This window comes from Mastacembelus armatus, chromosome 4 (assembly GCF_900324485.2).
Source record: "Mastacembelus armatus chromosome 4, fMasArm1.2, whole genome shotgun sequence".
NCBI lineage: Eukaryota > Metazoa > Chordata > Actinopteri > Synbranchiformes > Mastacembelidae > Mastacembelus > Mastacembelus armatus.
In genome coordinates, this window is record NC_046636.1 from 12471162 (window position 1) to 12494360 (window position 23199).

General features: G+C 38.8%; 1 protein-coding gene across 1 annotated transcript in view; it reads left to right on the forward strand.

Moving 5' to 3' along the window:
* The window catches only part of trappc8 (trafficking protein particle complex subunit 8), a 61939-nt gene that overhangs the window by 26715 nt on the left and 12025 nt on the right, over window positions 1–23199 (forward strand). Inside the window, exons 14-27 of the mRNA XM_026322957.1 lie at window positions 724–829; window positions 2727–2921; window positions 3412–3581; window positions 3682–3756; window positions 4644–4749; window positions 7145–7302; window positions 8173–8606; window positions 9256–9415; window positions 9543–9639; window positions 12087–12155; window positions 12248–12306; window positions 13722–13910; window positions 14589–14690; window positions 17929–18068. Of these exons, the coding sequence (XP_026178742.1) occupies window positions 724–829; window positions 2727–2921; window positions 3412–3581; window positions 3682–3756; window positions 4644–4749; window positions 7145–7302; window positions 8173–8606; window positions 9256–9415; window positions 9543–9639; window positions 12087–12155; window positions 12248–12306; window positions 13722–13910; window positions 14589–14690; window positions 17929–18068 (2060 nt within the window). The remainder of the gene's footprint in view (window positions 1–723; window positions 830–2726; window positions 2922–3411; window positions 3582–3681; window positions 3757–4643; window positions 4750–7144; window positions 7303–8172; window positions 8607–9255; window positions 9416–9542; window positions 9640–12086; window positions 12156–12247; window positions 12307–13721; window positions 13911–14588; window positions 14691–17928; window positions 18069–23199) is intronic.

Here is a 23199-nt window from a genome sequence, read left to right on the forward strand (position 1 = left end):
CTGTGTGTGTGTGTGTGTGTGTGTGTTTGTGCCTGTTTGTGTGTTTGTGCCTGTTTGTGCGCATAAACCATGAATAAGCTACACCCAAAACAGCATAGCCATTGCGTAGAGCATAAACGTAGAAGTGTTAATTTGTTTGTTTTATGCTAACTTTGGCTTTGTGCCTTTCTTTTTGAGGGTTGTTCACTGAATTCTTCTGCATTCTGCTCTCCTCAATAATGTGTGTAAAAAATATATTATTTATTGCTTAGGAATACATACAACATAAGAAGTTTATTACGGAGTACATAAAACTGATTCCTCACTATCTGCTACTAAAGAAATTAAGTCATTAATTAAGTCAACTGGGGCACCAAATGTCCTAAATTTTTTTTTTTCTTTTTTTTTTTTTTTTTACATTAGTGGAACAGACACATTGTCTTTGACATGTCAGTGTTTGTTTTAACAGTATCAAATGTATATGTATTTATCATTATAGCGCTCTCTCTCTCTCAGATAATCATATCAGATAAATAAATTAAAGTGGGTGGAGAGGCAGAAAACAAATTTGATACACAAATAACCAAGTAATGTCCATCCATCCATCCATTATCTATACCCACTTATTCCAGGATCAAAGGGATCTTCTGGAAACCAGCTCTCTGGGTGAAAAGCAGGGGTACACCCTGGACAGGTCACCAGTCCATCGCGGGGCTAACCAAGTAATGTGTTTGTGTTTTTCAGAATGTGACAGGGGGAAATGAAGTCAGCCTCCCACAGCTGCCTCTGCCCTGTATACACAGCTCGGCAACAAGGGTTTACTTCGGACATGAACGCCGCCTTGCAGAAGGTAGCATGCTGATGAATTATTTATTATACCTTACAAGGTTAAATAAATATAAAGAAAAGTGTGGTGATTAGTCTTCAAAACATTTGCTTGATGAGGTATCAGTTTCTAAAAACACATTTTCCAGAATTGTGACAAAAAGATTTAAAAATCCTTTCCTTCATATAATCCCAGCAATATGCTACCAAAATGCTATGTACAGCAGGTGAGCAGATGGAAGTAAAGCAAGAATCCCATCTTAACATCAGATATTATAAAACAGGCAGCAGAATTTTCTCTCTTATATATACAGTATAAAAAATATGTAACCTGGTAAAAGTGTCATGTTTGAAAGGTGAAATTCCTCTTCAGCTTCAGCTTTCTAGCAGACGCCTGAAGGTTTTGGGCCAAAAGTGACTGGTATTTTGAACTGTTCATAATTCCCTCCACCTTGACTAAAGCCCCAGTTCCAGCTGAAGAAAAGCAACCCCAAAGCATGATACTGCCACCAGCATGCATCACAGTGGGTGCAGTGTTCTTTTGGTGATACAAAAGTGTTTTTTGTTTTTGTTTTTTTTTTTTTTTGACACCAAACATACCTTTTAGAATAGTGGCCAAAAGGTTCAGCCTTGGTCTCATCAGACCATGACACATGTTCTCACATACTTTTGGGAGACCTGATGTATGTTTTTGCAAATTGTAGCTGAGCTTGGATGTTTTTCTTTGTCAAAAAAGGCTTCCATCTTGCAAGCCTACCCCATAGTCCAGACATATGTACAATACAACAGATTGTTCTCACCTGTAGTACACAACCAGTATTTGCCAGAAATTCCTGCAACTCCTTCAGTGTTGGTGTAGGTCTCTTGGCAGCCTACCTGACCAGTTTTCAACTTGTCTTTTCATCAAGTTGCCCAGTCCAGTTCTTTGCAATGTCATTGTTGTCCCATAGTTTCTCCACTTGACTGTCTTCACTGTGCTCCATGGTATATTCATTCCTGTGGCAATTTTTTTTGTACCCCTTTCCTGACTGATATGTTTCAACAATGAGATCCCTTTGATGCTTTGTAAGCTCTCTGTGAACCATGGCTTTTGCTGCAGAAGGCAGAAGTAAATGTCAGGAAAATCCTACAAAGCAAGCTGAACTTTATTTGGAGTTATTTAAAGTCTTTTTAATTGATCACGTGTGTACCCAAGAAAACTGAATGCTGTGATGGAATCAAAAGGTACTTCAACAAACTATTAGTTTAACAGTAGGCACACTTATGCAACCAGCTTAATACATGTTTTTTTAGTTTTTATGCAACCAGCTTATTGCATGTTTTTTTAGTTTTTATAATTTTTCCTCAACAGATTTGTTTGTTTTTCAATTGAATTGCACACGTTATTGGTCACATTGAAAGTTGGAAAAGTTTTGAAATGATTTATTGTGGTCTCATTTTTTAACATCACAATGACCTGGCATTTTAATAGTGTACACTTTTTGTATCCACTGCATTTAGGTTAGCAATGTTTCTTTCAGTAATTTGAAGAAAGTGATGTAGAAATGTATAAATGGTTCTACTTTGAGTAGTAGTGCCAAGTGTTGCTTGTTTTCACAATGGCCATAAATTAAGGCTTTGGCATAAAATACATTTTTTTAAACTGATACTGAACAACAAAAAGCTTTCTTCCTTTCTATTATAACGTTACCTCCAACATTGTCTCTCTCTGGTGCTTAAAATAATAAACCTGGATTCTACAAAGTATTAAAATGATATAAAATTTTACTTGTACTGTAACTATACCATTTATGTATACCATGTGATACTACTGAGTTTGAGCATTGGTTCCCTCTAACTCTATGCTCAGAGGTGTGAATGTGTACATTTAACAATGATGAACGTCTCATTATTGTTTTATCCTAATTCTTTAATGAGTATAGGGGAAAAGCAGGCAGCTACTCATGTGTCCCTGGACCAGGAATATGACCAGGATTTGGCAGCCATGTGGCGACACCTAGAAGAGCAACTTGTGGCTGCAGCCAACCGGGGCTTGGTCCCAGGAAACTTCCAGCCCACCCAGAGTTGCCTGAATAGCCACACGGACAACTTGCGCCACCCATTTGCTGTGGTGGAGGGTAAGAGGTCCTCAGCACTCACAGTGGAACTGTATTTAAAATAACACCTATAATGTTATTTTAGAACTAGTCAGAGAGTTGAACCATGTATGTTATGTGGATGCACTGCAACCATCCAACTATCCACTATCTATACCCGCTTATTCCTTAACCAGGGTCACGGGGATCTGAGACAAACAATCACACACACTCACACTCACTCCTATGGGCAATTTAAGGTCACCGATCAACTTAACATGCATGTTTTTGGAGTACCCGGAGTAAACCCACACAAGCACAGGGAGAACATGCAAACTCCACACAGAAAGGCCGGGTTGCGAACCCAGGACCTTCTCGTTGTGAGGCAGCAGTGCTAACTCACTCATCCACCGTGCTGCCCTTGCACTGTAACCATTAGGTTAATTTGGAGCTGTTCTATTGCCATACTATATTGAGACATCACTAAATTTCATTTACTTAACATGCAGTTTCTTTCTGTCTCTCTCTGTAGAGCCAATTATAGTGGAGGTGACATTCAGGAATCCTTTAAAGGTTTCTCTTGCTCTGTCCAACCTCTCACTCCTCTGGAAATTCAGTGTTGAGGGTGCATCATTATCAGAGGAGATGTCTGAGGGATTATCAGGAAAAGCTCTAACCAACGAGGACGCCCTGGCTTTAGGGGTGGGCAATCTTTTCTTTTAGAAGTTATTTTTATTCACTTTGATAGATGTAATAAAGATGATATTTTCATGGGCTCTTTGGTATCACTTTTGTCTTGCAGGTGGCACAAAAAGATGACATTGTTAGTACTGAGACTATCCTGGAATTTTATATGGGTCCAGAAGAGACCAAAGTGGTAAGGTGCTTACATAAACCTCTGAGGGTAGAGCATGGGGTGATTGACCAGTGATAAGCAAGTGTCATGTCTTATTGAGCAGACTGTTTTGTTCAATAACTGTCGATCACATAAATTTCTGATTTCATCTTATAGCAATGTGAAACAAAAAGACACTTTTTATGTTTACATGCACAAAAGAAACCAAGGTATTTGACAAAGTCATCTCATAAAATAAATAAAAGACAATGTTTACATGCACTATGCACTTGGTTTCTATAAAATTTGCATTTTCATGAAGCAGATCAGTAATAAGATTTCACTTCTACTCTGAATTTATTTTTTAAGATCACTTATTTTTAATTACAGTGGCAGCACTGCCTTTTTTTTTTGTATACGGTCTTGCTGCACCATGAGACGGTAGGCTGTGAACAGACCAGTTTTCAGCAAAAATCAAATGTGTCTCAGTTTTACAAAGAATCAAACACTTGGCAATTGAAATTAACTTATTTAAAAGCTTAAATTTAGGTGTACCCATTGAGTTTCTGCTTTAAGCAGACATTGAAATTATTTTGGTAAAGAATATGTTGCTAAATGTAATGATTTCTGCTTTCACTGTACTTTCCCTCTGTTGAGGTTTTTCTTGTCCTGCACATGCTCACATGTAAAAAACCAGATTTTCTGTACATGTGAATTTTAGAAAATCTGGTTACCACAGAAGCTAATTATAATCCTGTTACTCTACTTAATGTAACCAGAACAGGGAGTGCTATAAAAGGTTTTGTTAATCATATTAGGCTGTGCACACACAGATATATAATGCCCCAGACTCTTAAAACCTACTCACATGGTTTAATCAAATCTGTGTATATTGTACTGTTAACTGTCACTGTGAAATTTGATCTCAGGCCCGACTCAGGCTGCTGCCACACAGAACTGGACAGCTGAACATTGTGGGTGTGGTGTACAACCTGGCTGGTCCCCTTCCTGGAGAGCTGACTCCCAGCACTGAAGGTACAGTTGATACTTGTTAGCTACTTCATACTTGTTGTGGGCTCAGTAGATATGCTTGTGGTAGGTCTCATAAAAAATAATATGCTTTTTAGGGTCTGAGCACCGGAGGTGCAGGCTGTGGCCTGCACTGGAGATGCAAAGCCCTATTGTTTCTGTAAGGATTATTATCAATATTATTATTATTATTATTAGTCTCCTCCGGCCAAATGGCCATTTTTTGAACTGGTTCCCATGGGCGAAAACTCACGAAATTTATTGCACACATTTATTACCACGGCAGTAAAAGACAAAGTCTAAGCCATTGGTGCAGCCCAGGGACTCCATGGCGCCCCCTTATGTCAGTGGGTCTTGTGGTTGGCATGTACAGTGCCTTGCAAAAGTATTCACCCCCCTTGGCATTTTTCCTGTTTTGTTACATTATAACCTGTAATTTAAATGTTTTTTAATCTCAATTTTATGTGATGGATCTGCACAAAATAGTCTAAGTTGGTGAAGTGAAATGAGAAAAATATATATAAAAAAGAATTTTTTAAAATTAAAAATCTGAAAATTGGCATGTGCCTATGTATTCATCCCCTGTGCTACGAAGCCCCTTAAAAGTTCTAGTGCAACCAATTACCTTCAGAAGTCACATAATTAGTGAAATGAAGACCACCTGTGTGCAAGTGTCACATGATCTGTCAGTATAAACACACCTTTTCTGAACGGCCTCAGAGGCTGCAGCACCATTAAGCAAGAGGCATCACACCATGAATACCAAGGAGCTCTCCAAACAAGTCAGGGACAAAGTTGTTGAGAAGTACAAGTTAGGGTTTGGTTATAAAAAAAAAATCTAAATGTTTGATGATCCCCCGGAGCACCATCAAATCCATCACCTTCAAATGGAAAGAACATGGTGCCACAACAAACCTGCCAAGAGAGGGCCACCCACCAGTACTCACAGAGGGAGGGCATTAATCAGAGAGTCAGCACAGAGACCAAAGGTAACCCTGAATGAGCTGCAGAGTTCCACAGCAGAGACTGGTGTATCTGTGCATGGGATCACAATAAGCCGTACACTCCAGGGAGCTGGGCTCTATGGAAGAGTGGCCATAAAAAAGCCATTACTTAGTGTTAAAAATAAGAAGGCACGTTTTGAGTTTGCAAAAAAAGACATGTGGGCAACTCCCGAAATGTATGGAGGAAGGTGCTGTGGTCAGATGAGACTAAAATTGAACTTTTCAGCCACCAAAGAAAATGCTATGTCTGGCGCAAACCCAACACATCCCATCACCCCAAGAACACCATCCCCACAGTGAAACATGGTTGTGGCAGCATTATGCTGTGGGGATGTTTTTCAGCAGCAGGGGCTGGGAAACTGATCCGAGTCGAGGAAAGGATGGATGGTGCTAAATACAAGGATATTCTTGAGCAAAACCTGTTTCAGTCTGCCTGTGATTTGAGACTGGGACGGAGGTTCACCTTCCAGCAGGACAATGACCTGAAGCATACTGCTAAAGCAACACGTGAGTGGTTTAAGGGGAAACGTTTAAATGTGTTGGAATGGCCCAGTCAAAGCCCAGACCTCAATCCAATTGAGAATCTGTGGTCAGACTTGAAGATTCCTGTTCACAAGCGGAAACCATCCAACATGAAGGAGCTGGAGCAGTTTTGCCTTGAGGACTGGGCAAAAATCCCAGTGGCAAGATGTGGCAAGCTCATAGAGACTTATCCAAAGCGATTGGAGCTGTAATTGCCACAAAAGGTGGCTCTAAAAAGTACTGACTTTGGGGGGATGAATAATTATGCACGCTGAAGTTTTGTTATTTTGTCCTATTTGTTGTTTGCTTAACAACAAAAAAAATAAAAAACACATCTTTAAAGTTGTAGGCATGTTCTGTAAATGAAATGATGCAAACCTTTAAACAATCCATTTTATTTCTAGGTTGTGAGGAAACAAAACATGAAAAATGCCAAGTGGGGTGAATATTTTTGCAAGGCACTGTAGTTTCAGTTACACACACCAAACTTGGTAGGTGTGTGGAACTTCCCAGTAGGAACATTTTTTGTACATTTCTTTAGCCATTTCAGTTTTTCTTTTTTAATAAATTTGCAAAAATCTCTACATTTCTGTTTTTTTTCTGTCAAGATGGGGTGCTGAGTGTACATTAATGAGAAATAAAATTAACTTTTTTGATTTTGGCAAATGGCTGCAATGACACAAAGAGTGAAAAATTTAAAGGGGTCTGAATACTTTCCGTACCCACCATAAGAGCTGCTGGACAATCTGAATTTGGCCTGGCTGACATTATATGCATATACATAAGATAAAATCCCAGTGGCAGATGTTTTGAGAAGATGTTTTGTATTTTGGTGGCTATGCTAACATACAGTATGGATTTCATTTTGTTCATAGGCCAGCAGATGATGGATATGATGGTGGTTCATGGCAAACAGGACCTGAGGATTCAGGGCCCTCGACTAAACCAGACCAAAGAGGACAAGATGTTGATTCGGCATGGTCCTGATCGACGTCTGGAGCCCATTATAACACCACCAATGCCACTGATGGAGGTACACCTCACTGAGTACTGAGACTCAAAAGCACCCATCTTGCAATACCAACAGTCTAGCAAATATAAATACTTAGAAAGTTCCAACAAGTTTCTTATTGCCTTCAGTCCCACCCTGAATCATCTAATGTTGTATATACAGAGTATGTTTTTACTGTCACTAAATGCAATTCACTAATGATATTTTCATGCATAATACAAGTGCACAGTGCACTTTGCATCCTCTACATTAAGGAATGCCATATAGTCAGCTAGTCAGATATTCTGACTATTCTCACTATTCAGTATTAAGAAAATGAAGGATGCATCCGAAAGATCTCACCTCATAGATCTCAGAGGCATTCAGAAAGGTGTTTTCTGTGTGATAGGAGAAAAAATAATAGTCCCTTGCCTTCACCTTCGGTGGGGGCTCGGACCTAATAATAATTCAGTTAATTCATGTCAAAATCAGTTACATTACTATATAATTACTATACAAAGTTTTAGAGGTAAAGTGATGCTTTTAAAGAAATAATACTATGAATAGACATTTTTCCTAAAAGTGAAATATCCACTATGTAACCCTTAGAATTTATAGATTATATTCCAGATTCACAATCACATTTGTTTATCATCTGCCTTCTCTGGACTCCGCAAAATTCTTCAAAACAAAATGCAAACAATGAATTTAAAGGTATGAAATTATTGCACTTCTACCCATTAATCATCTTTGTGTGTGTCTGTCTGTCTGTCTGTCTGTCTGTCTGTCTGTCTGTCTGTCTGTCTGTCTGTCTGTCTGTCTGTCTGTCTGTCTGTCTGTGTGTGCGTGCGTACGTGCGTGTGTGCGCGTGCCTGTACGTTCGTGGGTGGGTGGGTATATATATATGTACAGGTATTCTTCCTGCAGTTTCCCACTGCTCTTCTGTGTGGTGAAGTCAGGAAGGCCTATGTTGAATTCTGTAATGTAAGCAGTGTTCCTCTGTGTGGTCTGCGAGTTGCATCCACACATCCTGATTTCTTCACCTTTGGAAGCCAGGCCACAACACCCCTTACGCCCGTCAGTCCAGCCTCATCTGAAAACTGCTCAGCCTATAAAATCTTGGCCACGCCCCACCAGTTGGGCTCAGTGACATCTGAGATTTTGGTTTCACCTGAGGATTTCAACCAACCATCTGGTGTTATAGAGATCCCAATAGATGGTTGCACACTACAACCGGGAGAGTCCACACAGCTGCCTCTCTGGCTCAGAGGACCAGATCAAGAGGGAGTCCATGAAATTAATTTCCTGTTCTACTATGAGAGCACAGAGAAGGGAATCAAAATCAGGTAAAAAAATTTAATTGGGAGTGTCTTTTTCTAGCCTTATTTTTTTATATATATTTTTATTTCTTTTGTTTTTTTTCTTTTTTAACCTCTTTAACCTCTTTCTTTTTTAACCTTTTTAACCTCCTACCATCCTTGTTTTTTAACTACGCACTTTGAATTGCGTAGTGTATGAAAGGCGCTATACAAATAAATTTGCCTTTGCCTTAAAAAGAAGTTTAACTTTATTTTAATTATTGTACAGAGAGAAATTAGTGAATCGGAGTCAAATTCCTTGTTTGTATACACAAACTTGACAAAGAAAGCTGATTCTGAATTATCATCTCTGTCGCATATAAATTAAACCATAATTTGAAAGTAGCCTAATGTTGACCTAAACACAGGCCAACTTGCAATGCAGTCTAGTTAGTAGTTGTGATATTCTCATGTTTGTTTTTTTCCATGCTGGTAATTTTAGTACTAAGTCTATTGTCCTGCCTTTTATCAGCATAACTTTAATGGAACAAATCTGTTATAACTTTATAATTAATAATACATAATTTGTTATATAATGGCTTAAAACTTTTCATCACTAATGTAGCAGTGTAGCATTTTAGACTGCTTATCATGTGTTAAACCTGTCTTACTATTTCTTCTTTTCTTTTATGTTAAGTCATCGGGTGCTACGTCACAAAGTGTTTATCTGTGCCAGTCGGTCTCTGAGCGTGCAGGCATCGGTCTGTCACAGCAGTATCCCTCCTCCAAATTGTGGTCTTGATGACAAGGACTGCAGTGGAGCACTGGTCTTCATTGATGTTGAGAACATCAATACGGTGAGATATACAGTATGCTGCAAGTCTTTGGTATACAATTACAGTATGTTTCTTTTTGCTTCTGTTTTCAAGTTGAACAACCTATTAGTGTTTAAATCTTCTTTTAAATTTTCACATCTTGGAAAAGAGTGATGCTGCCGTTCGTGAGTTCCTCATTGTCCAGGTATCCAGCAGCAGTCAAAACTGGTGCCTCCACAAGTGTATCAACCCAGCCAAGGATAAAGGTGAGTCTCCCACTTTTTTTTGCTGATATTGATAATATCAATTCTCGATTCTGTACAGTTGAATGTAGAGTGTAAAGAAAAAGTAACTGGTTTTCTGCACTGATTTTCTATAAAATGTGATCTAATCTTCTAAGTCAAACCTAGGGCTGCAACAACTAATCAATAAAATTGATATAATTATTATTCAAATATTTGGCAACAGATATGTTCAGCAATTAGTTCAATCTAGTGATGTAGCTGGATGTGGCTAATGTCAGGCCACTCTGACTGTAATTCATAGACATGAGAGACATAAAACACTTAACCTCTGAATTAGGGGGTTAAAAGGGGTGAATATTTATGCAATCACTTATTTAACATTACGTATAGTTATTTAATTGACATTACTTTGTAGAAGTAATGTCAATGCCTGCCCTTCCCATTGGTGGTGTGGAATTGCTAATGGGGAACGATATAGCTGAGGATAAGGTGACTCTTTCATTATTGTTATTAGAGTCCCAGCAGAACATTGATCCAGGTAAGTGCTCTACTGAGCTTTAGAGCCCACTCTTCTTTACCCTTTTCATTGAGGATTCTGCATTTTTCCTTTGGAGTCATCTTGGCTGGGCACCCACTTCTAGGAAGAGTAGCCACAGTATTAAATGTCTCAATTAGGGCTGTGCAATTAATCGAATTTTGATTTCGGGTCTCAACGATCACAAAAACTATGTAATCCAGAAAAAACAATTATTCAGTTTTTCAAGTTATTTTGTATTTTTGCTCAAACTCTCAGACTATACTGTCAGCGAAACAAGTCACGTATGTGGTATGTGGAGGCATTTAAAAATCAGCGCGAGTGAAGATGGTGGAAAGAGAGCAGCCACAGAAGTCTTTGGTAAATGAAAGAGGTAGAAGCAATTCTGTTGTTTGGGAACAGTTTAGATTCAAAGAAACAGACGTTGATCAAAAACATATGTGCAAGATTTGCTACATGGTGGTGTCAAATTTAAACACAGACCGACATAACCAACTAATAAAAAAGAAACAGAACAACAAACACCCCCCCACGTCCTTCACTACACAGTGATCAATTAAAGACACACTCTTCAGTGCATTGCTGAAGAGTATAAATAGTATTTGAATATATTTTATATTATTTGTTTTAAGGAGAATTCATTGCTTTGTTCAGTAAATGCAACATATTGCCAAAGTCAATGAATAATCATGTAAAATAATCGTGATTTCAATAACGACCAAAATAATCGTGATTAGGATTTTTTCACAATTGAGCAGCCCTAGTCTCCATTTATAGACAATTCTAAATCTGTCTAAATGTTGACTAATGGACTCCCAAATACTTTGGGATGACCCTGTATCCTTTTCCAGCCTCATGCAGATCTAATATTCTTAATCATATGTCTTCAGCCATCTCCTTTTTGCAAGGCATGGTTCACATTAGCAGATGATTCATATAAACATCCATCCATTATCTATACCCGCTTATTCCTAATTAGGGTCACGGTTATGCCGGAGCCTATCCAGCTCTCTTTCAGTGAAAGACGGGTACACCCTGGACAGGTGACAAGTCCATTGCTGGGCCACCGTGCTGCCCTCTTATAAACAGCAGACCTAAAAGATTTGAGTCTTTTATCAGTCAAAGTAGCTATAAACCACACCGCCAAACTCATAGGTGTGCAAGCTTTTGACCTCAGTTAGCTTTTGTTGAAGTAATTGGTCTTTTGAGGTTAGATCAGATCACATTTTATGGTCAGTTAATATTGAAATGCAATGCAACAGCTTGACCAGTGAACACAGTTTTGGTCGTCATTTTAACATACAGTAGCAGGAAAAAGTAATAGCACTGAGCAATTTCATGGTTTTCTGCATTATTGGTCACAAAATGTGATCTGACCCTAAACATCACAGTAAATCTACTACAAAAAAAAAAAAAGTTACAAAATCTGCCCAGTCAGATCCAAGGACTTAACCGAACAGAGATGTTGTGGAATGACCTCAAGAGAGTTGTTTGCAACAGATGCTCTAATGAATATGGCTGAACTGAAGCAGTTCTATAAGTAAGAATTCTCCTGGACGCTGTCACTGTCTGTTCCACAGCTACAAGAATCTATTATTAGAATACTGCTGACATTACCTTTTCCACCATCACTTTGTATGTTTAATGGGTGTGTTCATTAAAGACATGAAAGATTAGGACTGTTTGTGTTTTATCAGCTTAGAAATATTGCATTTATTATGCAAATATTATTTTTTTCCCCAAATTGAACTGACTCTCATCATTGAAGTTTGATGATATGATAACAAGTGGTTGTATATTGTAATGCCATCATTGGTCATTTCAGTGTTACTGCTAGATATAATATAAAATTACAGACATTACAAGTGATGTTTTGTCCAAGACAAAACTGTTTGTCAGTATTCATCAAGTCCTCCACCCTTTTCAATTTCAGACTGTAAACTTACCAGCAGAGAAAGAGCCAAGCTGTGTTTCAGGGCCACACGATGCAAGCCTCGCGAAGGTAATTTATAGAGAAATCAAACAATCATTCTACTTAGATTAAATTCACAGTTCTAAATAAGCACAGATTTGACTTTTGTCCCTTGTTTCTAGATACCTCAGACACTGTAGAGAGGTATACATTTGCAGACCTGAACCTGGGAAATGAACAGGTACAGCTACAAGTGCTCTTGTAAATTTAATTTGGCAGATGTATTTTCTCGTTATACAGTTAGTTGCAATTTGTCATCTGTTCTTTTGGAGATCAGTGATGAAACCCGATTCATATTGGCTCTCTGGGTACCTCTGTTTGATACTTTGTCAAACAAAATGAAGGCTACATTTACTTCATTCTAGACTTGTTTTGTCCATTTTCTGTAGATATACTTTTGATGTACTGTATGAAGCATTTAAATTTGCATTTTCTTATCCTAATAGGGACAGTGGAAACACTGAAAACACTGCTGACATATTGGCTTTTTGCTCATATGTTGCAGACCATCGGGTGTGCGACTTTCCCATCTTACCAGTATTACCGATAAATGTTTTGGTAATAAATAGACAATTTAATGAAATAACAGTATTTAATTGAAGGGAAGCACTGATCAGCAGAGTACTCAGTATTCTCACTACTCTACTTTAAAATTGTACTTTTTTCTCAGTGGGCAGAATTTTGACATTTTATTAAACATTTGTTTTATTAATAATATAAAAGATTCATCACCAAAATCATTATAAGAAAGTAGTCTATTTTGTACAAATGAGGTGTTTGCAAAAACGAATACACCCCACAGCAAATTCCACCAAATGTAATATGTGTGACCTCTGTGATTTTTAAGAGTAGTACCTACTCTTCTAGACACGGAGTGATCAAGTTAGCGACATACTGCCATATCCGTCTTTCTCAGTATTTCTCAGTATTTATGACCTGTTTCCATTGAGTGGGAGAGTATTTAATGGGTTAACCTCTTAACGTGTAACAGTTCAGTTAATTTCCAATGGACATTCTCACCTTACAGGCTCACGAAAAAAGGCAAGGTTCCACAGCATCAATTTTCAAGTTGTTTTCAGTGCAGATTATAAAGATTATAAACAGCTGGGCAATTTTTCTCCAGTTACTTTAAGATTAAGCCTGTGTGAGATTAGGGTAATATATATATATATATATATATATATATATATATATATATGACAACCAAATAAGCCCTCACTCTTCAAAAGGATGTATCATACCTAGCAACAGGGTCACCCCCGCCTCCTCACTGAGCTAGGTGTTTTTGTCTTATCCTTGCTGAGAGTTGCTCTAAGATTGGTCCTAAATTGTCCTTTACTTAAGACTCCTGGCTAAACATTTTTAAGCTAAGTTAGGAGCTCCCTTAGAGGAGGACAGGCCCCTGTCTTGTTTATCAAAAATATTGACATTTCAGCTGTGTTTTTGGTCATTATCAAATCTTGAGGGAAATTCCTGTAACAGGGTGAAACAAAGCATTAAAGTTGAACATTAGGTTACACAAAACACAGAGAAACTGATAAAAATAAAATAAAAAATAATTCTGCTTTCCCTCACCCCTTGCTTTTGTATGTGCAGATCGTCAGTTCCTCTACACCCTGTGGAGATTTTTTCTTCCGTTGCTGTCAGAATTCTCAGCGAGTGAATGTGGTGTCATCCAGCTGCAAGAGTCAGGGCTCTCTCTCCACTGAGAACACAGTGTCTGACATCACCAACATTGTCAAGAAGTGTAATGAGCTGGACCTCAACATAATTGTCATCTGGAAGGTACCTATAACAGAGCAAGAAGTTAACTTATGATGTTAACTTTCCTATGTGATATACAAATAGTAGCATAGATAATATAAGTAAAAAAAAAAACAGAAAAGCACAAGAAAGCAACAAAATGAAAGTTGTACTAATATATGGCAATATGGGAGTGGCTGTGGATATATGTATTGATGCTGTCAATCGATTAAAAAATGTAATCGCATTAATCACAGTCAATCACAATTAATCACGCATTTTAAAATACTAGGACTTACCTGTAAATGTGTTGAAATAAAGAAATGCATGACAAACTAGTTTAAGGAAACATATCAAACTTCCATCTGGAAGCTTTTTAAAATGAAGCTTGCCATTCAGCACACCAGGCGTCGTGTCTTCTGCCATCATATTAAGTAGCATAGCGTCCGCTGTAACTTACCCATATCACACAATGATAGATATCCATCCACACTGCGATAACGGCAAGAAGTTGGAGTCAAACCTTATCAAATGATTAATTTGTGTTAAAAAAAATCTTAACACGGTTGAGATAATCGCATGCGTTAACGTTGACAGCCCTTATACATATGTGTGTGTGTGTGTGTGTGTGTGTGTGTGTGTGTGTGTGTGTGTGTGTGTAATAACTAATGAAACTAAGTGGGCAGTCAGTGCTTAAGTTACCAATTTCTGATGTGACAGGCCTATGTCATTGAAGACAACAAACAGCTGATCCTAGAGGGCCAACTTCATGTGGCACTGCAGGCTATTGGCAAAGAGGCCAGTTCTCTTACTCCCAAACAGGTCAGAAACTTAACACACACACTCAGAGAAACATGCTTTAGCAATGAGATGCTGTGCTTTTTGTGATCTAAAATGCAGAACATGGTCTACATGCTTAGAGAACATAACAGACAATATTTCACATATGTATTCTCACAAAAAAAGTCTGAAAATAATTAGGCTACCAGAAAGCTGAGGCATGATGAACAGTTGACTGTTTAAGGTGTTAGGTATAATTTTGTTTCAGAAGTTTATTTTTGGGGGCACCCCAAATGATTCCAGCAGGCACACTATATACCAGTGTTAATTTTGACAGCAGATTTTAATTTAGTTTTAGTCATAGTCTTTTGACTAAAATGCAATTTTAGTTTTAGTCATATTTTAGTCATCTGCTTTGTTTTAGTTTTAGTCGACTAAATAGCATAAGATTTTTGTCTTACGCTATTTAGCGTAAGACCAAAAACTTTTTTCTAAAATCTATTGGGTTTAATTTAAGTGTAATTTAGTAAAACTATTGTAATATACAAAATATTCTAAATTAAAATTAAATAAAAAACAAGTCAGACAGAAACCCAGTATAGGCTATGATGATGTCATGTACTCGTGCATCCCACGTCACTAGGTGGATCAGTTACTTTTCAAATGTGCGTGTGCGTCTAAGAAGATTAATTCTGATTGGATCTTTTCTAAAAACGTCCCTCACTCACATTTTCGTCTCGTTTTTATTAGTCAATGAAAATGTCATATATTTTTATTTAGTTTTCGTCATCATCACTTAATTTTTATTTGTTGTAGTTGACGAAAATTATAATGAAAATACTTCGTCAACGAAATTAACACTGCTATATACACGTGCACAAAATTGTGGGTACCTTTCTATTAAAGAAAGAAAAACCTACAATGGTCGCTGAAATAACTTGAAACTCACAAAAGTAATAAAAATGGTACTTGGCTAGTACAGGAATATGTAACAACTTACGAGTTAGGTTGTGGTCTAGTAAGTTTTTAGCTGAGTTAGACCAGAGCTACTCAATGCAAAGGGAATTTGCTGACCTAGGAGACATCTCACCAATTAGTGGTACAACTCTTAGATTGATTTCACAGCACCAAAGTAGAAGGTCCGTAGAGAGACTCTGGACTCCAGGTAATCATTGTATGTTTTATCCTTCAATTACAATGTTACAATGCCTGTGACCTACAGCTTGTTACTTGTATCTTGTGCAGAAGCACACCGCACTGAAGCTGCTACTGCTCTGCTAACATGTTGCTCATTCTCCTACTACACAACATACTAAACCTCCTCTGTAGTATACTGATACACTGAAATACATGATTAGAAAATAATTAAAATTCCTAGGTGAATGTACTTGCAAAGAACACTTTTAGAAAATTAGCAGGTGGTGATCATTTCACAGCAAATTTATCTCGATTTAAGCAGCAGAGCTGTTGAGATATTTTGTTTACTTACTAAATATCACAGTGTAATAATAATATTGAATTCAAAATTTTAATTAAGCATATTAGCAGCCAAATACAACTTGAAACACATCTCAAATGAATGTATTATGTATTATTGGATCATATTTATTGATGTATTATTGTGTTCATCAATTTAATGTTGCTGCTAGTAAAAGTAGAGCTACTGTTTACCACCTTGTATACTTGCAATTTGAGTTATTTTATGTACCGCTGGTTAGCATGTGTTATGGAGTTTTTGAGGAACTTCAATATTCTATGGAAAATCTGAAATTAAGTGTTAAAATTAAGAGTAAGTAAAATTAAGAATTAAATGCCTTTTATATATATATATATTATTGACTTTGCAAAGAGTCTGGAACTGGGCAGTCTGCCAGAGAGTGACATAGTAACAAAAGGCACAGTAAGTTTTATACAGTATCAGGATGGGTACAACATCTGCTCAGGGACAGTCTTTGTACCTGACAGGAAGCAGACTGATTGAGTGAATCTCAAGTCTATGCAAAATGCAAAACAATGACAAGTAGGTGCCATAACCAATAATTCCATACCCATAGCATCTTCATATAGTTCATAAAATAGATTTCCCCAGTACAGGTTGTACATAAACATCAAACATCAATCTCCCCTTAATGTCTTAAGCTGGATCCAGTTTAAGACATTATCAGATGTTCAATAGAAAAGCATTTGCTGTAGAACATAGGCGCCCCTAAGATGTAAGACAAGCAGGGTGAATAAAATCACTTCAACAAAATTACAAAGCCATAGTCATCTCATTCATCAGGAATGTCAGTAGAAGTTGCAATCCACACAAGAGTAAAAACTCAGGTGGGATATTGTCATCAGTAGAGAGGAGAGAATGGGTCACCATCTGACATGAAATAGATTTAACTAAACCAATGACAAGTTCCCTCACACAGTGAATGATACAGTGACCAGCAACCATAAAGACTTAACACTACAATAGTAATGATATTCTCAAGTACAACTACCTTCTCCCTCCTATGTGCAATTACATCCATATCTACTGTAAGTGCATTATATTATTATGTCTGCATACCTGCCCAGTGTTGCTGCTATTTATGGCTGTTTTTATATGTAATATGTTTTGCCTTTGTCTTTAGTCTTCCAAGTTGTTTATTTATTGTTTTTAAAGCACTTACTATAAGTGGCAATAAGAATTTAAATATGTTTAATATGATATATTTCATGTAAGGACATTGAAGCTTGATTGAAGTCCAGTTAGGAATAACATTCTAGCACCGTCAAACCTTCCCCAAACTCTGGTTTCAACACTTGAGGTCTCTGCCTCAAGTCAGTCAGTCAAGTCATGCCAGCCTTTTCAGAGCTCAAGTCACAGAGCCATCAGGAGCTATGTTATTGGGTATGAAAGTACAACATGAATCATCAAACAGAATGTTGCCATCTCGTAAGAGTTGTTCTATCAAATCCTTTCAAAACATCATGGGGTAATCTCTGCTGTTTGTAAGAAATGTAATTGTACATCAATCAAATGCTAGCATGTCTGAAAGTTGTTTTATGTCCAGTGTGATTTAGCATTTTTGAAAGTGCCTGACTAGACCAACCCACATCATTTAGCTATAGTGAATTTTGTATTGTTTAGTGATTCCAAAAAGATGCAGTAGATATTTGCCTCTGAAATGTAGGAAAGTAGAAGAAGTAGTAAAGTAGCAGATACACTCGAGTAAATACATATACCACAAAATTATTCATTACTTCAGTAAGTGTAACAATGATTGTTGATGATATGTTTTTGTCTTAGGAAGCAACAGAGATGGTGCTGCTCAAGTTTAAATCAGAGCTCCCTCCCCCAGCCATACTACCCACTGTGGAGCTGTCGCAACTCATCAAAACCAATCTCCAATACCCCGAGACCTACTCACATCCATTTGTCCAGGAGAGGTGAGATGTATGGGCCCCTCCATTGGGCTATAATTTATCATAACATTCAAATGGCTTCAGGGGCACATATCTATGTTATGGTAGGATCGCAGCTGCTTTCTTGGGCATGAAACTGCTTTTCACACCTCCCTACTTCAAAAAGCCACAAGAAGGAAGGTGATGCATTTGTCGACACATACAGTGGGCACGGAAAGTATTCAGACCCCTTTAAATTTTTCACTCTTTGTGTCATTGCAGCCATTTGCCAAAATCAAAAAAGTTCATTTTATTTCTCATTAATGTACACTCAGCACCCCATCTTGACAGAAAAAAACAGAAATGTAGAAATTTTTTGCAAATTTATTAAAAAAGAAAAACTGAAATATCACTCAAAAGTTCTCAAAAGTCTTGTGAACCAGTGTTCTCTGTGTTTTATGGCCTTATTTCAGTGACTTAAAAATTGTAGTTTTTCACTAACCATGCATAAACCCTTTCTCAAAAACACAATCAATGTATAAACCCGCTGCTCACATATTATTGTTGCCCAGTTTGTGCTGATTACATTATCAGATTTTAGCCATTAATATGTTTAAAAGCAACTGAAAAAAGCATGTCAAAACTTGTCCAGAGCCCCAAAACACCCTTAGACCCCACAGGGTTATGGTATGAAGATATATAAATTCCAATCTAATATATAAATTAAATGATTAAGGAGTGCCTAACGTTCACAAATAAATAAACCTGGCAGGGAACTGTCAAGACACAGACAGTAAAAGAAAAATATTAATATTTTGCCTTGTTAGTCTTTATAAGTTGCATTTTTTTTCCCCATATGTAATAGGTGGAAAAATATTCCAGTTAAAAATTTGATTTGGACGGGATCATTTTTTTAGAAAAATGTGAAAAAATATATTTTTAATTTGTTTAAAATGTTTACATTTGCATGTATTTTAATCCATCTTTCCAAATTCACAGTAATATTACATAATCACTCACATATTTGGGCTACCTTCTGTTTACATTGCCATCCATCCATCCATTTATTCATCTATCCATCTTCTTCTGTTTATCCGGGGCCGGGTCATGGGGGCAGCAGCCTAAGTATGGATGCCCAGACTTCCTTTTCCTTGGACACTTCCTCTAGCTGTTCTGGGGGGACACCAAGGCGTTCCCAGGCCAGCCAAGAGACATAGTTCCTCCAGCATATCCTGGGTCTTCCACGGGGCCTCTTTCTGGTGGGACATGCCCAGACCCCTCCCCAGGGAGGCATTCGGAAAAAGGTGCCCGAGCCACCGCAGCTGGTTCCTCTTGATGTGGAGGAACAGCGGTGAGCTTCTCCTGTGTGACCAAGCTCCCCACGCTATCTCTAAGGGAGTGGAGGAAACTCGTTTGACTTACTACTGGCAATGTGAACCAAGCTCCTGCTTCGGTGGTACAGATTCAAGATAGCCCTTAGCAGGGGACCCCGGACCCCATACTCCTGGAGCACCTTCCACAGGGTGTCACGAGGGATGCAGTTGAATGCCTTCTTCAAATCCACAAAGCACATGTGAACTGGTTGGGAAAACTCCTATGAACCCTCGAGCACCCTGGAGATGGTATAGAGCTGGTCCAGTGTTCCACAACCTGGACGAAAACCATGTTTTTCCTCCTAGATCCAAGGTTCTACCACCAGCCGGGTTCTCCTCTCCAGCACCTTGGCATATACCTTCCCAGGGAGGCTGAGGAGTGTGATCCCTCTGTATTTGGAACACATCCTCCAAGCCCCTTTCTTAACCCTCTGGGGTCGACGCACGCGCTGGCGCGTTTTGACGCATCTTTTCCTGATAAGGCCGAAACAAACTTAAATTACTCCGTCAATTCTAATCGTACAGATAAAAGAAGTATATCATTCAAATCTGTAAAGGGTCTAGTTTTAGTGGTATACCATCATAATAACAACAAAACGTTGTGCTTTTTTTAAATAAAGAAAGCCGACAGGGTGTGCTCTTGGCCTTTTCTGTCTCTGCCATTTCTCTTCACAGACGCGTAAATATAACAACCAGAATCTCAGCGAATACTTGGCTCATAAAAATAAGAATTATATGGCTAGAAAGCTTGAAATGTTTTCTTTTAAGTGAAACAATTCAAGTCGAAAACATATTATTACTTTTGATTTAATCTGTATGAACGTAAGGAGAAGTTTTTTCCTGTCTCATCTCATTACAGGTAATGCGGTCCCGCCTTGTACACTGTCCACTGTTCACATGTAAATAATCTCAGGTGAACCAGGTAAATATGTGCACGCCCCCGAGAAATGACATAAAACGTCAAACTTCATCGTGGAATTTACTCACTTTTTCGGCGCGTTTGGATGATGGCGCGTCACGGACGTGAAGAAGCGCTTCTTGTATTCCACACAGAGACAAATAGTTTAGCTTGTCCTCAGAGTAAAAACACTGATTTTAACTCAAATGAGGATCATTTGGCTCCTCATTGTTTTGTATTGTGCTGCACTAATCCCCTCCCATCTACATTGACTGAAAGGCTCATTATGCGCGTCTTTGTCTGGTCGTTCAGTGCGTCTTTTGTGTTCTCAGGTAAATCACATGACTATTCATCCTCAGACACACCCTCTTGCATATGGCCTTTCTGGACAAAAAGTGTCTTAGAAAATTTAAATCAGTGTATTGTTTACTGTGAATGTGTGAACAAGATGACATTCTCAGCACTCTGAAGTAAACACTTTAGCCTACAACATGCAGGTCTCCAAAGTCTTGTGAACCAATGTTCTGTTTGTGTTTTATGGTCTTATTTCAGTGAGTAAAAAATTGTAGTTTTTCACTAACCATACATAAACACTTTTTTCTCAAAAACACAATCATGTACAGTGGGTACGGAAAGTATTCAGACCACTTTAAATTCTTCACTCTTTGTGTCATTGCAGCCATTTGCCAAAATCAAAAAAGTTCATTTTATTTCTCATTAATGTACACTCAGCACTCCATCTTGACAGAAAAAAGCAGAAATGTAGACATTTTTGCAAATTTATTAAAAAAGAAAAACTGAAATATCACATGGTCATAAGTATTCAGACCCTGTGCTCAGTATTGAGTAGAAGCACCCTTTTGAGCTAGTACAGCCATGAGTCTTCTTGGGAATGATGCAACAAGTTTTTCACACCTGGATTTGGGGATCCTCTGCCATTCTTCCTTGCAGATCCTCTCCAGTTCTGTCAGGTTGGATGGTGAACGTTGGTGGACAGCCATTTTCAGGTCTCTCCAGAGATGCTCAATTGGGTTTAGGTCAGGGCTCTGGCTGGGCCAGTCAAGAACGGTCACAGAGTTGTTCCGAAGCCACTCCTTTGTTATTTTATCTGTGTGCTTAGGGTCATTGTCCTGTTGAAAGGTGAACCTTCGGCCCAGTCTGAGGTCCTGAGCACTCTGGAAGAGGTTTTCTTCCAGGATATCTCTGTACTTGGCCACATTCATCTTTCCTTCAATTGCAACCAGTTGTCCTGTCCCTGCAGCTGAAAAACACCCCCACAACATGATGCTCCCACCACTATGTTTCACTGTAGGGATTGTATTGGGCAGGTGATGAGCAGTGCCTGGTTTTCTCCACACATACCGCTTAGAATTAACGCCAAAAAGTTCAATCTTGGTCTCATCAGACCAGAGAATCTTATTTCTCATAGTCTGGGAGTCCTTCATGTGTTTTTTGGCAAACTCTATGTGGGCTTTCATGTGTCTTGCACTGAGGAGAGGCTTCCGTCGGGCCACTCTGCCATAAAGCCCCGACTGGTGGAGGGCTGCAGTGATAGTTGACTTTGTGGAACTTTCTCCCATCTCCCTACTGCATCTCTGGAGCTCAGCCACAGTGATCTTTGGGTTCTTCTTTACCTCTCTCACCAAGGCTCTTCTCCCACGACTCTGTTCTTAGGAACCTTGAGTGCTGCAGAAATTCTTTTGTAACCTTGGCCAGATCTGTGCCTTGCCACAATTCTGTCTCTGAGCTCCTTGGGCAGTTCCTTCGACCTCATGATTCTCATTTGCTCTGACATGCACTGTGAGCTGTAAGGTCTTATATAGACAGGTGTGTGCCTTTCCTAATCAAGTCCAATCAGTTTAATTAAACACAGCTGGACTCCAATGAAGGAGCAGAACCATCTCAAGGAGGATCAGAAGACATGGACAGCATGTGAGTTAAATATGAGTGTCACTGCAAAGGGTCTGAATACTTATGACCATGTGATATTTCAGTTTTTCTTTTTTAATAAATTTGTAAAATTTCTACATTTCTGTTTTTTCTGTCAAGATGGGGTGCTGAGTGTACATTAATGAGAAATAAAATGAACTTTTGGCAAATGGCTACAATGAAACAAAGAGTGAAAAATTTAAAGGGGTCTGAATACTTTCCGTACCCACTGTATAAACTTGCTGCTCACATATTATTGTAGCCAGTTTTGTGCTGATTACAGTGTTATTAGACTTTAGACATTAATATGTTTAAAAGACACTGAAAAAAGCACAAATGTCAGGACATGTCAAAATTTGTCCAGGCCCCCAAAACCCCCTCAGACCCCAGAGGGTTAAAAAGAGAGACCACCACCACGCTCTGCTAATCCAGGCAGATCAGCCTCCGACTCCTCAGCCTCTGCTTCCTCCGTGAAAGATGCGTCAGCAGGCTTGAGGAGATCCTTGAAGTATTCCTTCCACCGTCCAACAATATCCCCAGTCGAGGTCAGCGACTCCACACCTCCACTGTATACAGTGTTGGCAGAGAACTGCTTCCCCCTCCTGAGGCGTCGGATGGTTTGCCCAAATTTCCTCGGGGCGACCAATAGTCTTCCTCAGTTTTTGCCTCTGCCGCTGCCCAGGTCACAGCACACTTGGTCTGCAGAGTTGGTCCCGCTTCCTCCTCCGCTAGCGGATCCAACTCACCACCAGGTGGTGATCAGTTGACAGCTCTGCCCATCTCTTCACTGGAGTATCCAAGACATACAGTCGAAGGTCAGATGACACGACCACAAAGTTTTCACTGTCACTGCCCACTGAGCGTTGACACCTGGCGGCTGAGCTGGGGAGCTATAAGCAGGCCCACACCAGCCCGCTGCCTCTCACCACAGGCAACTCCAGAATAGAACAGAGTCCAACCTCTCCTTGCCCCTTAT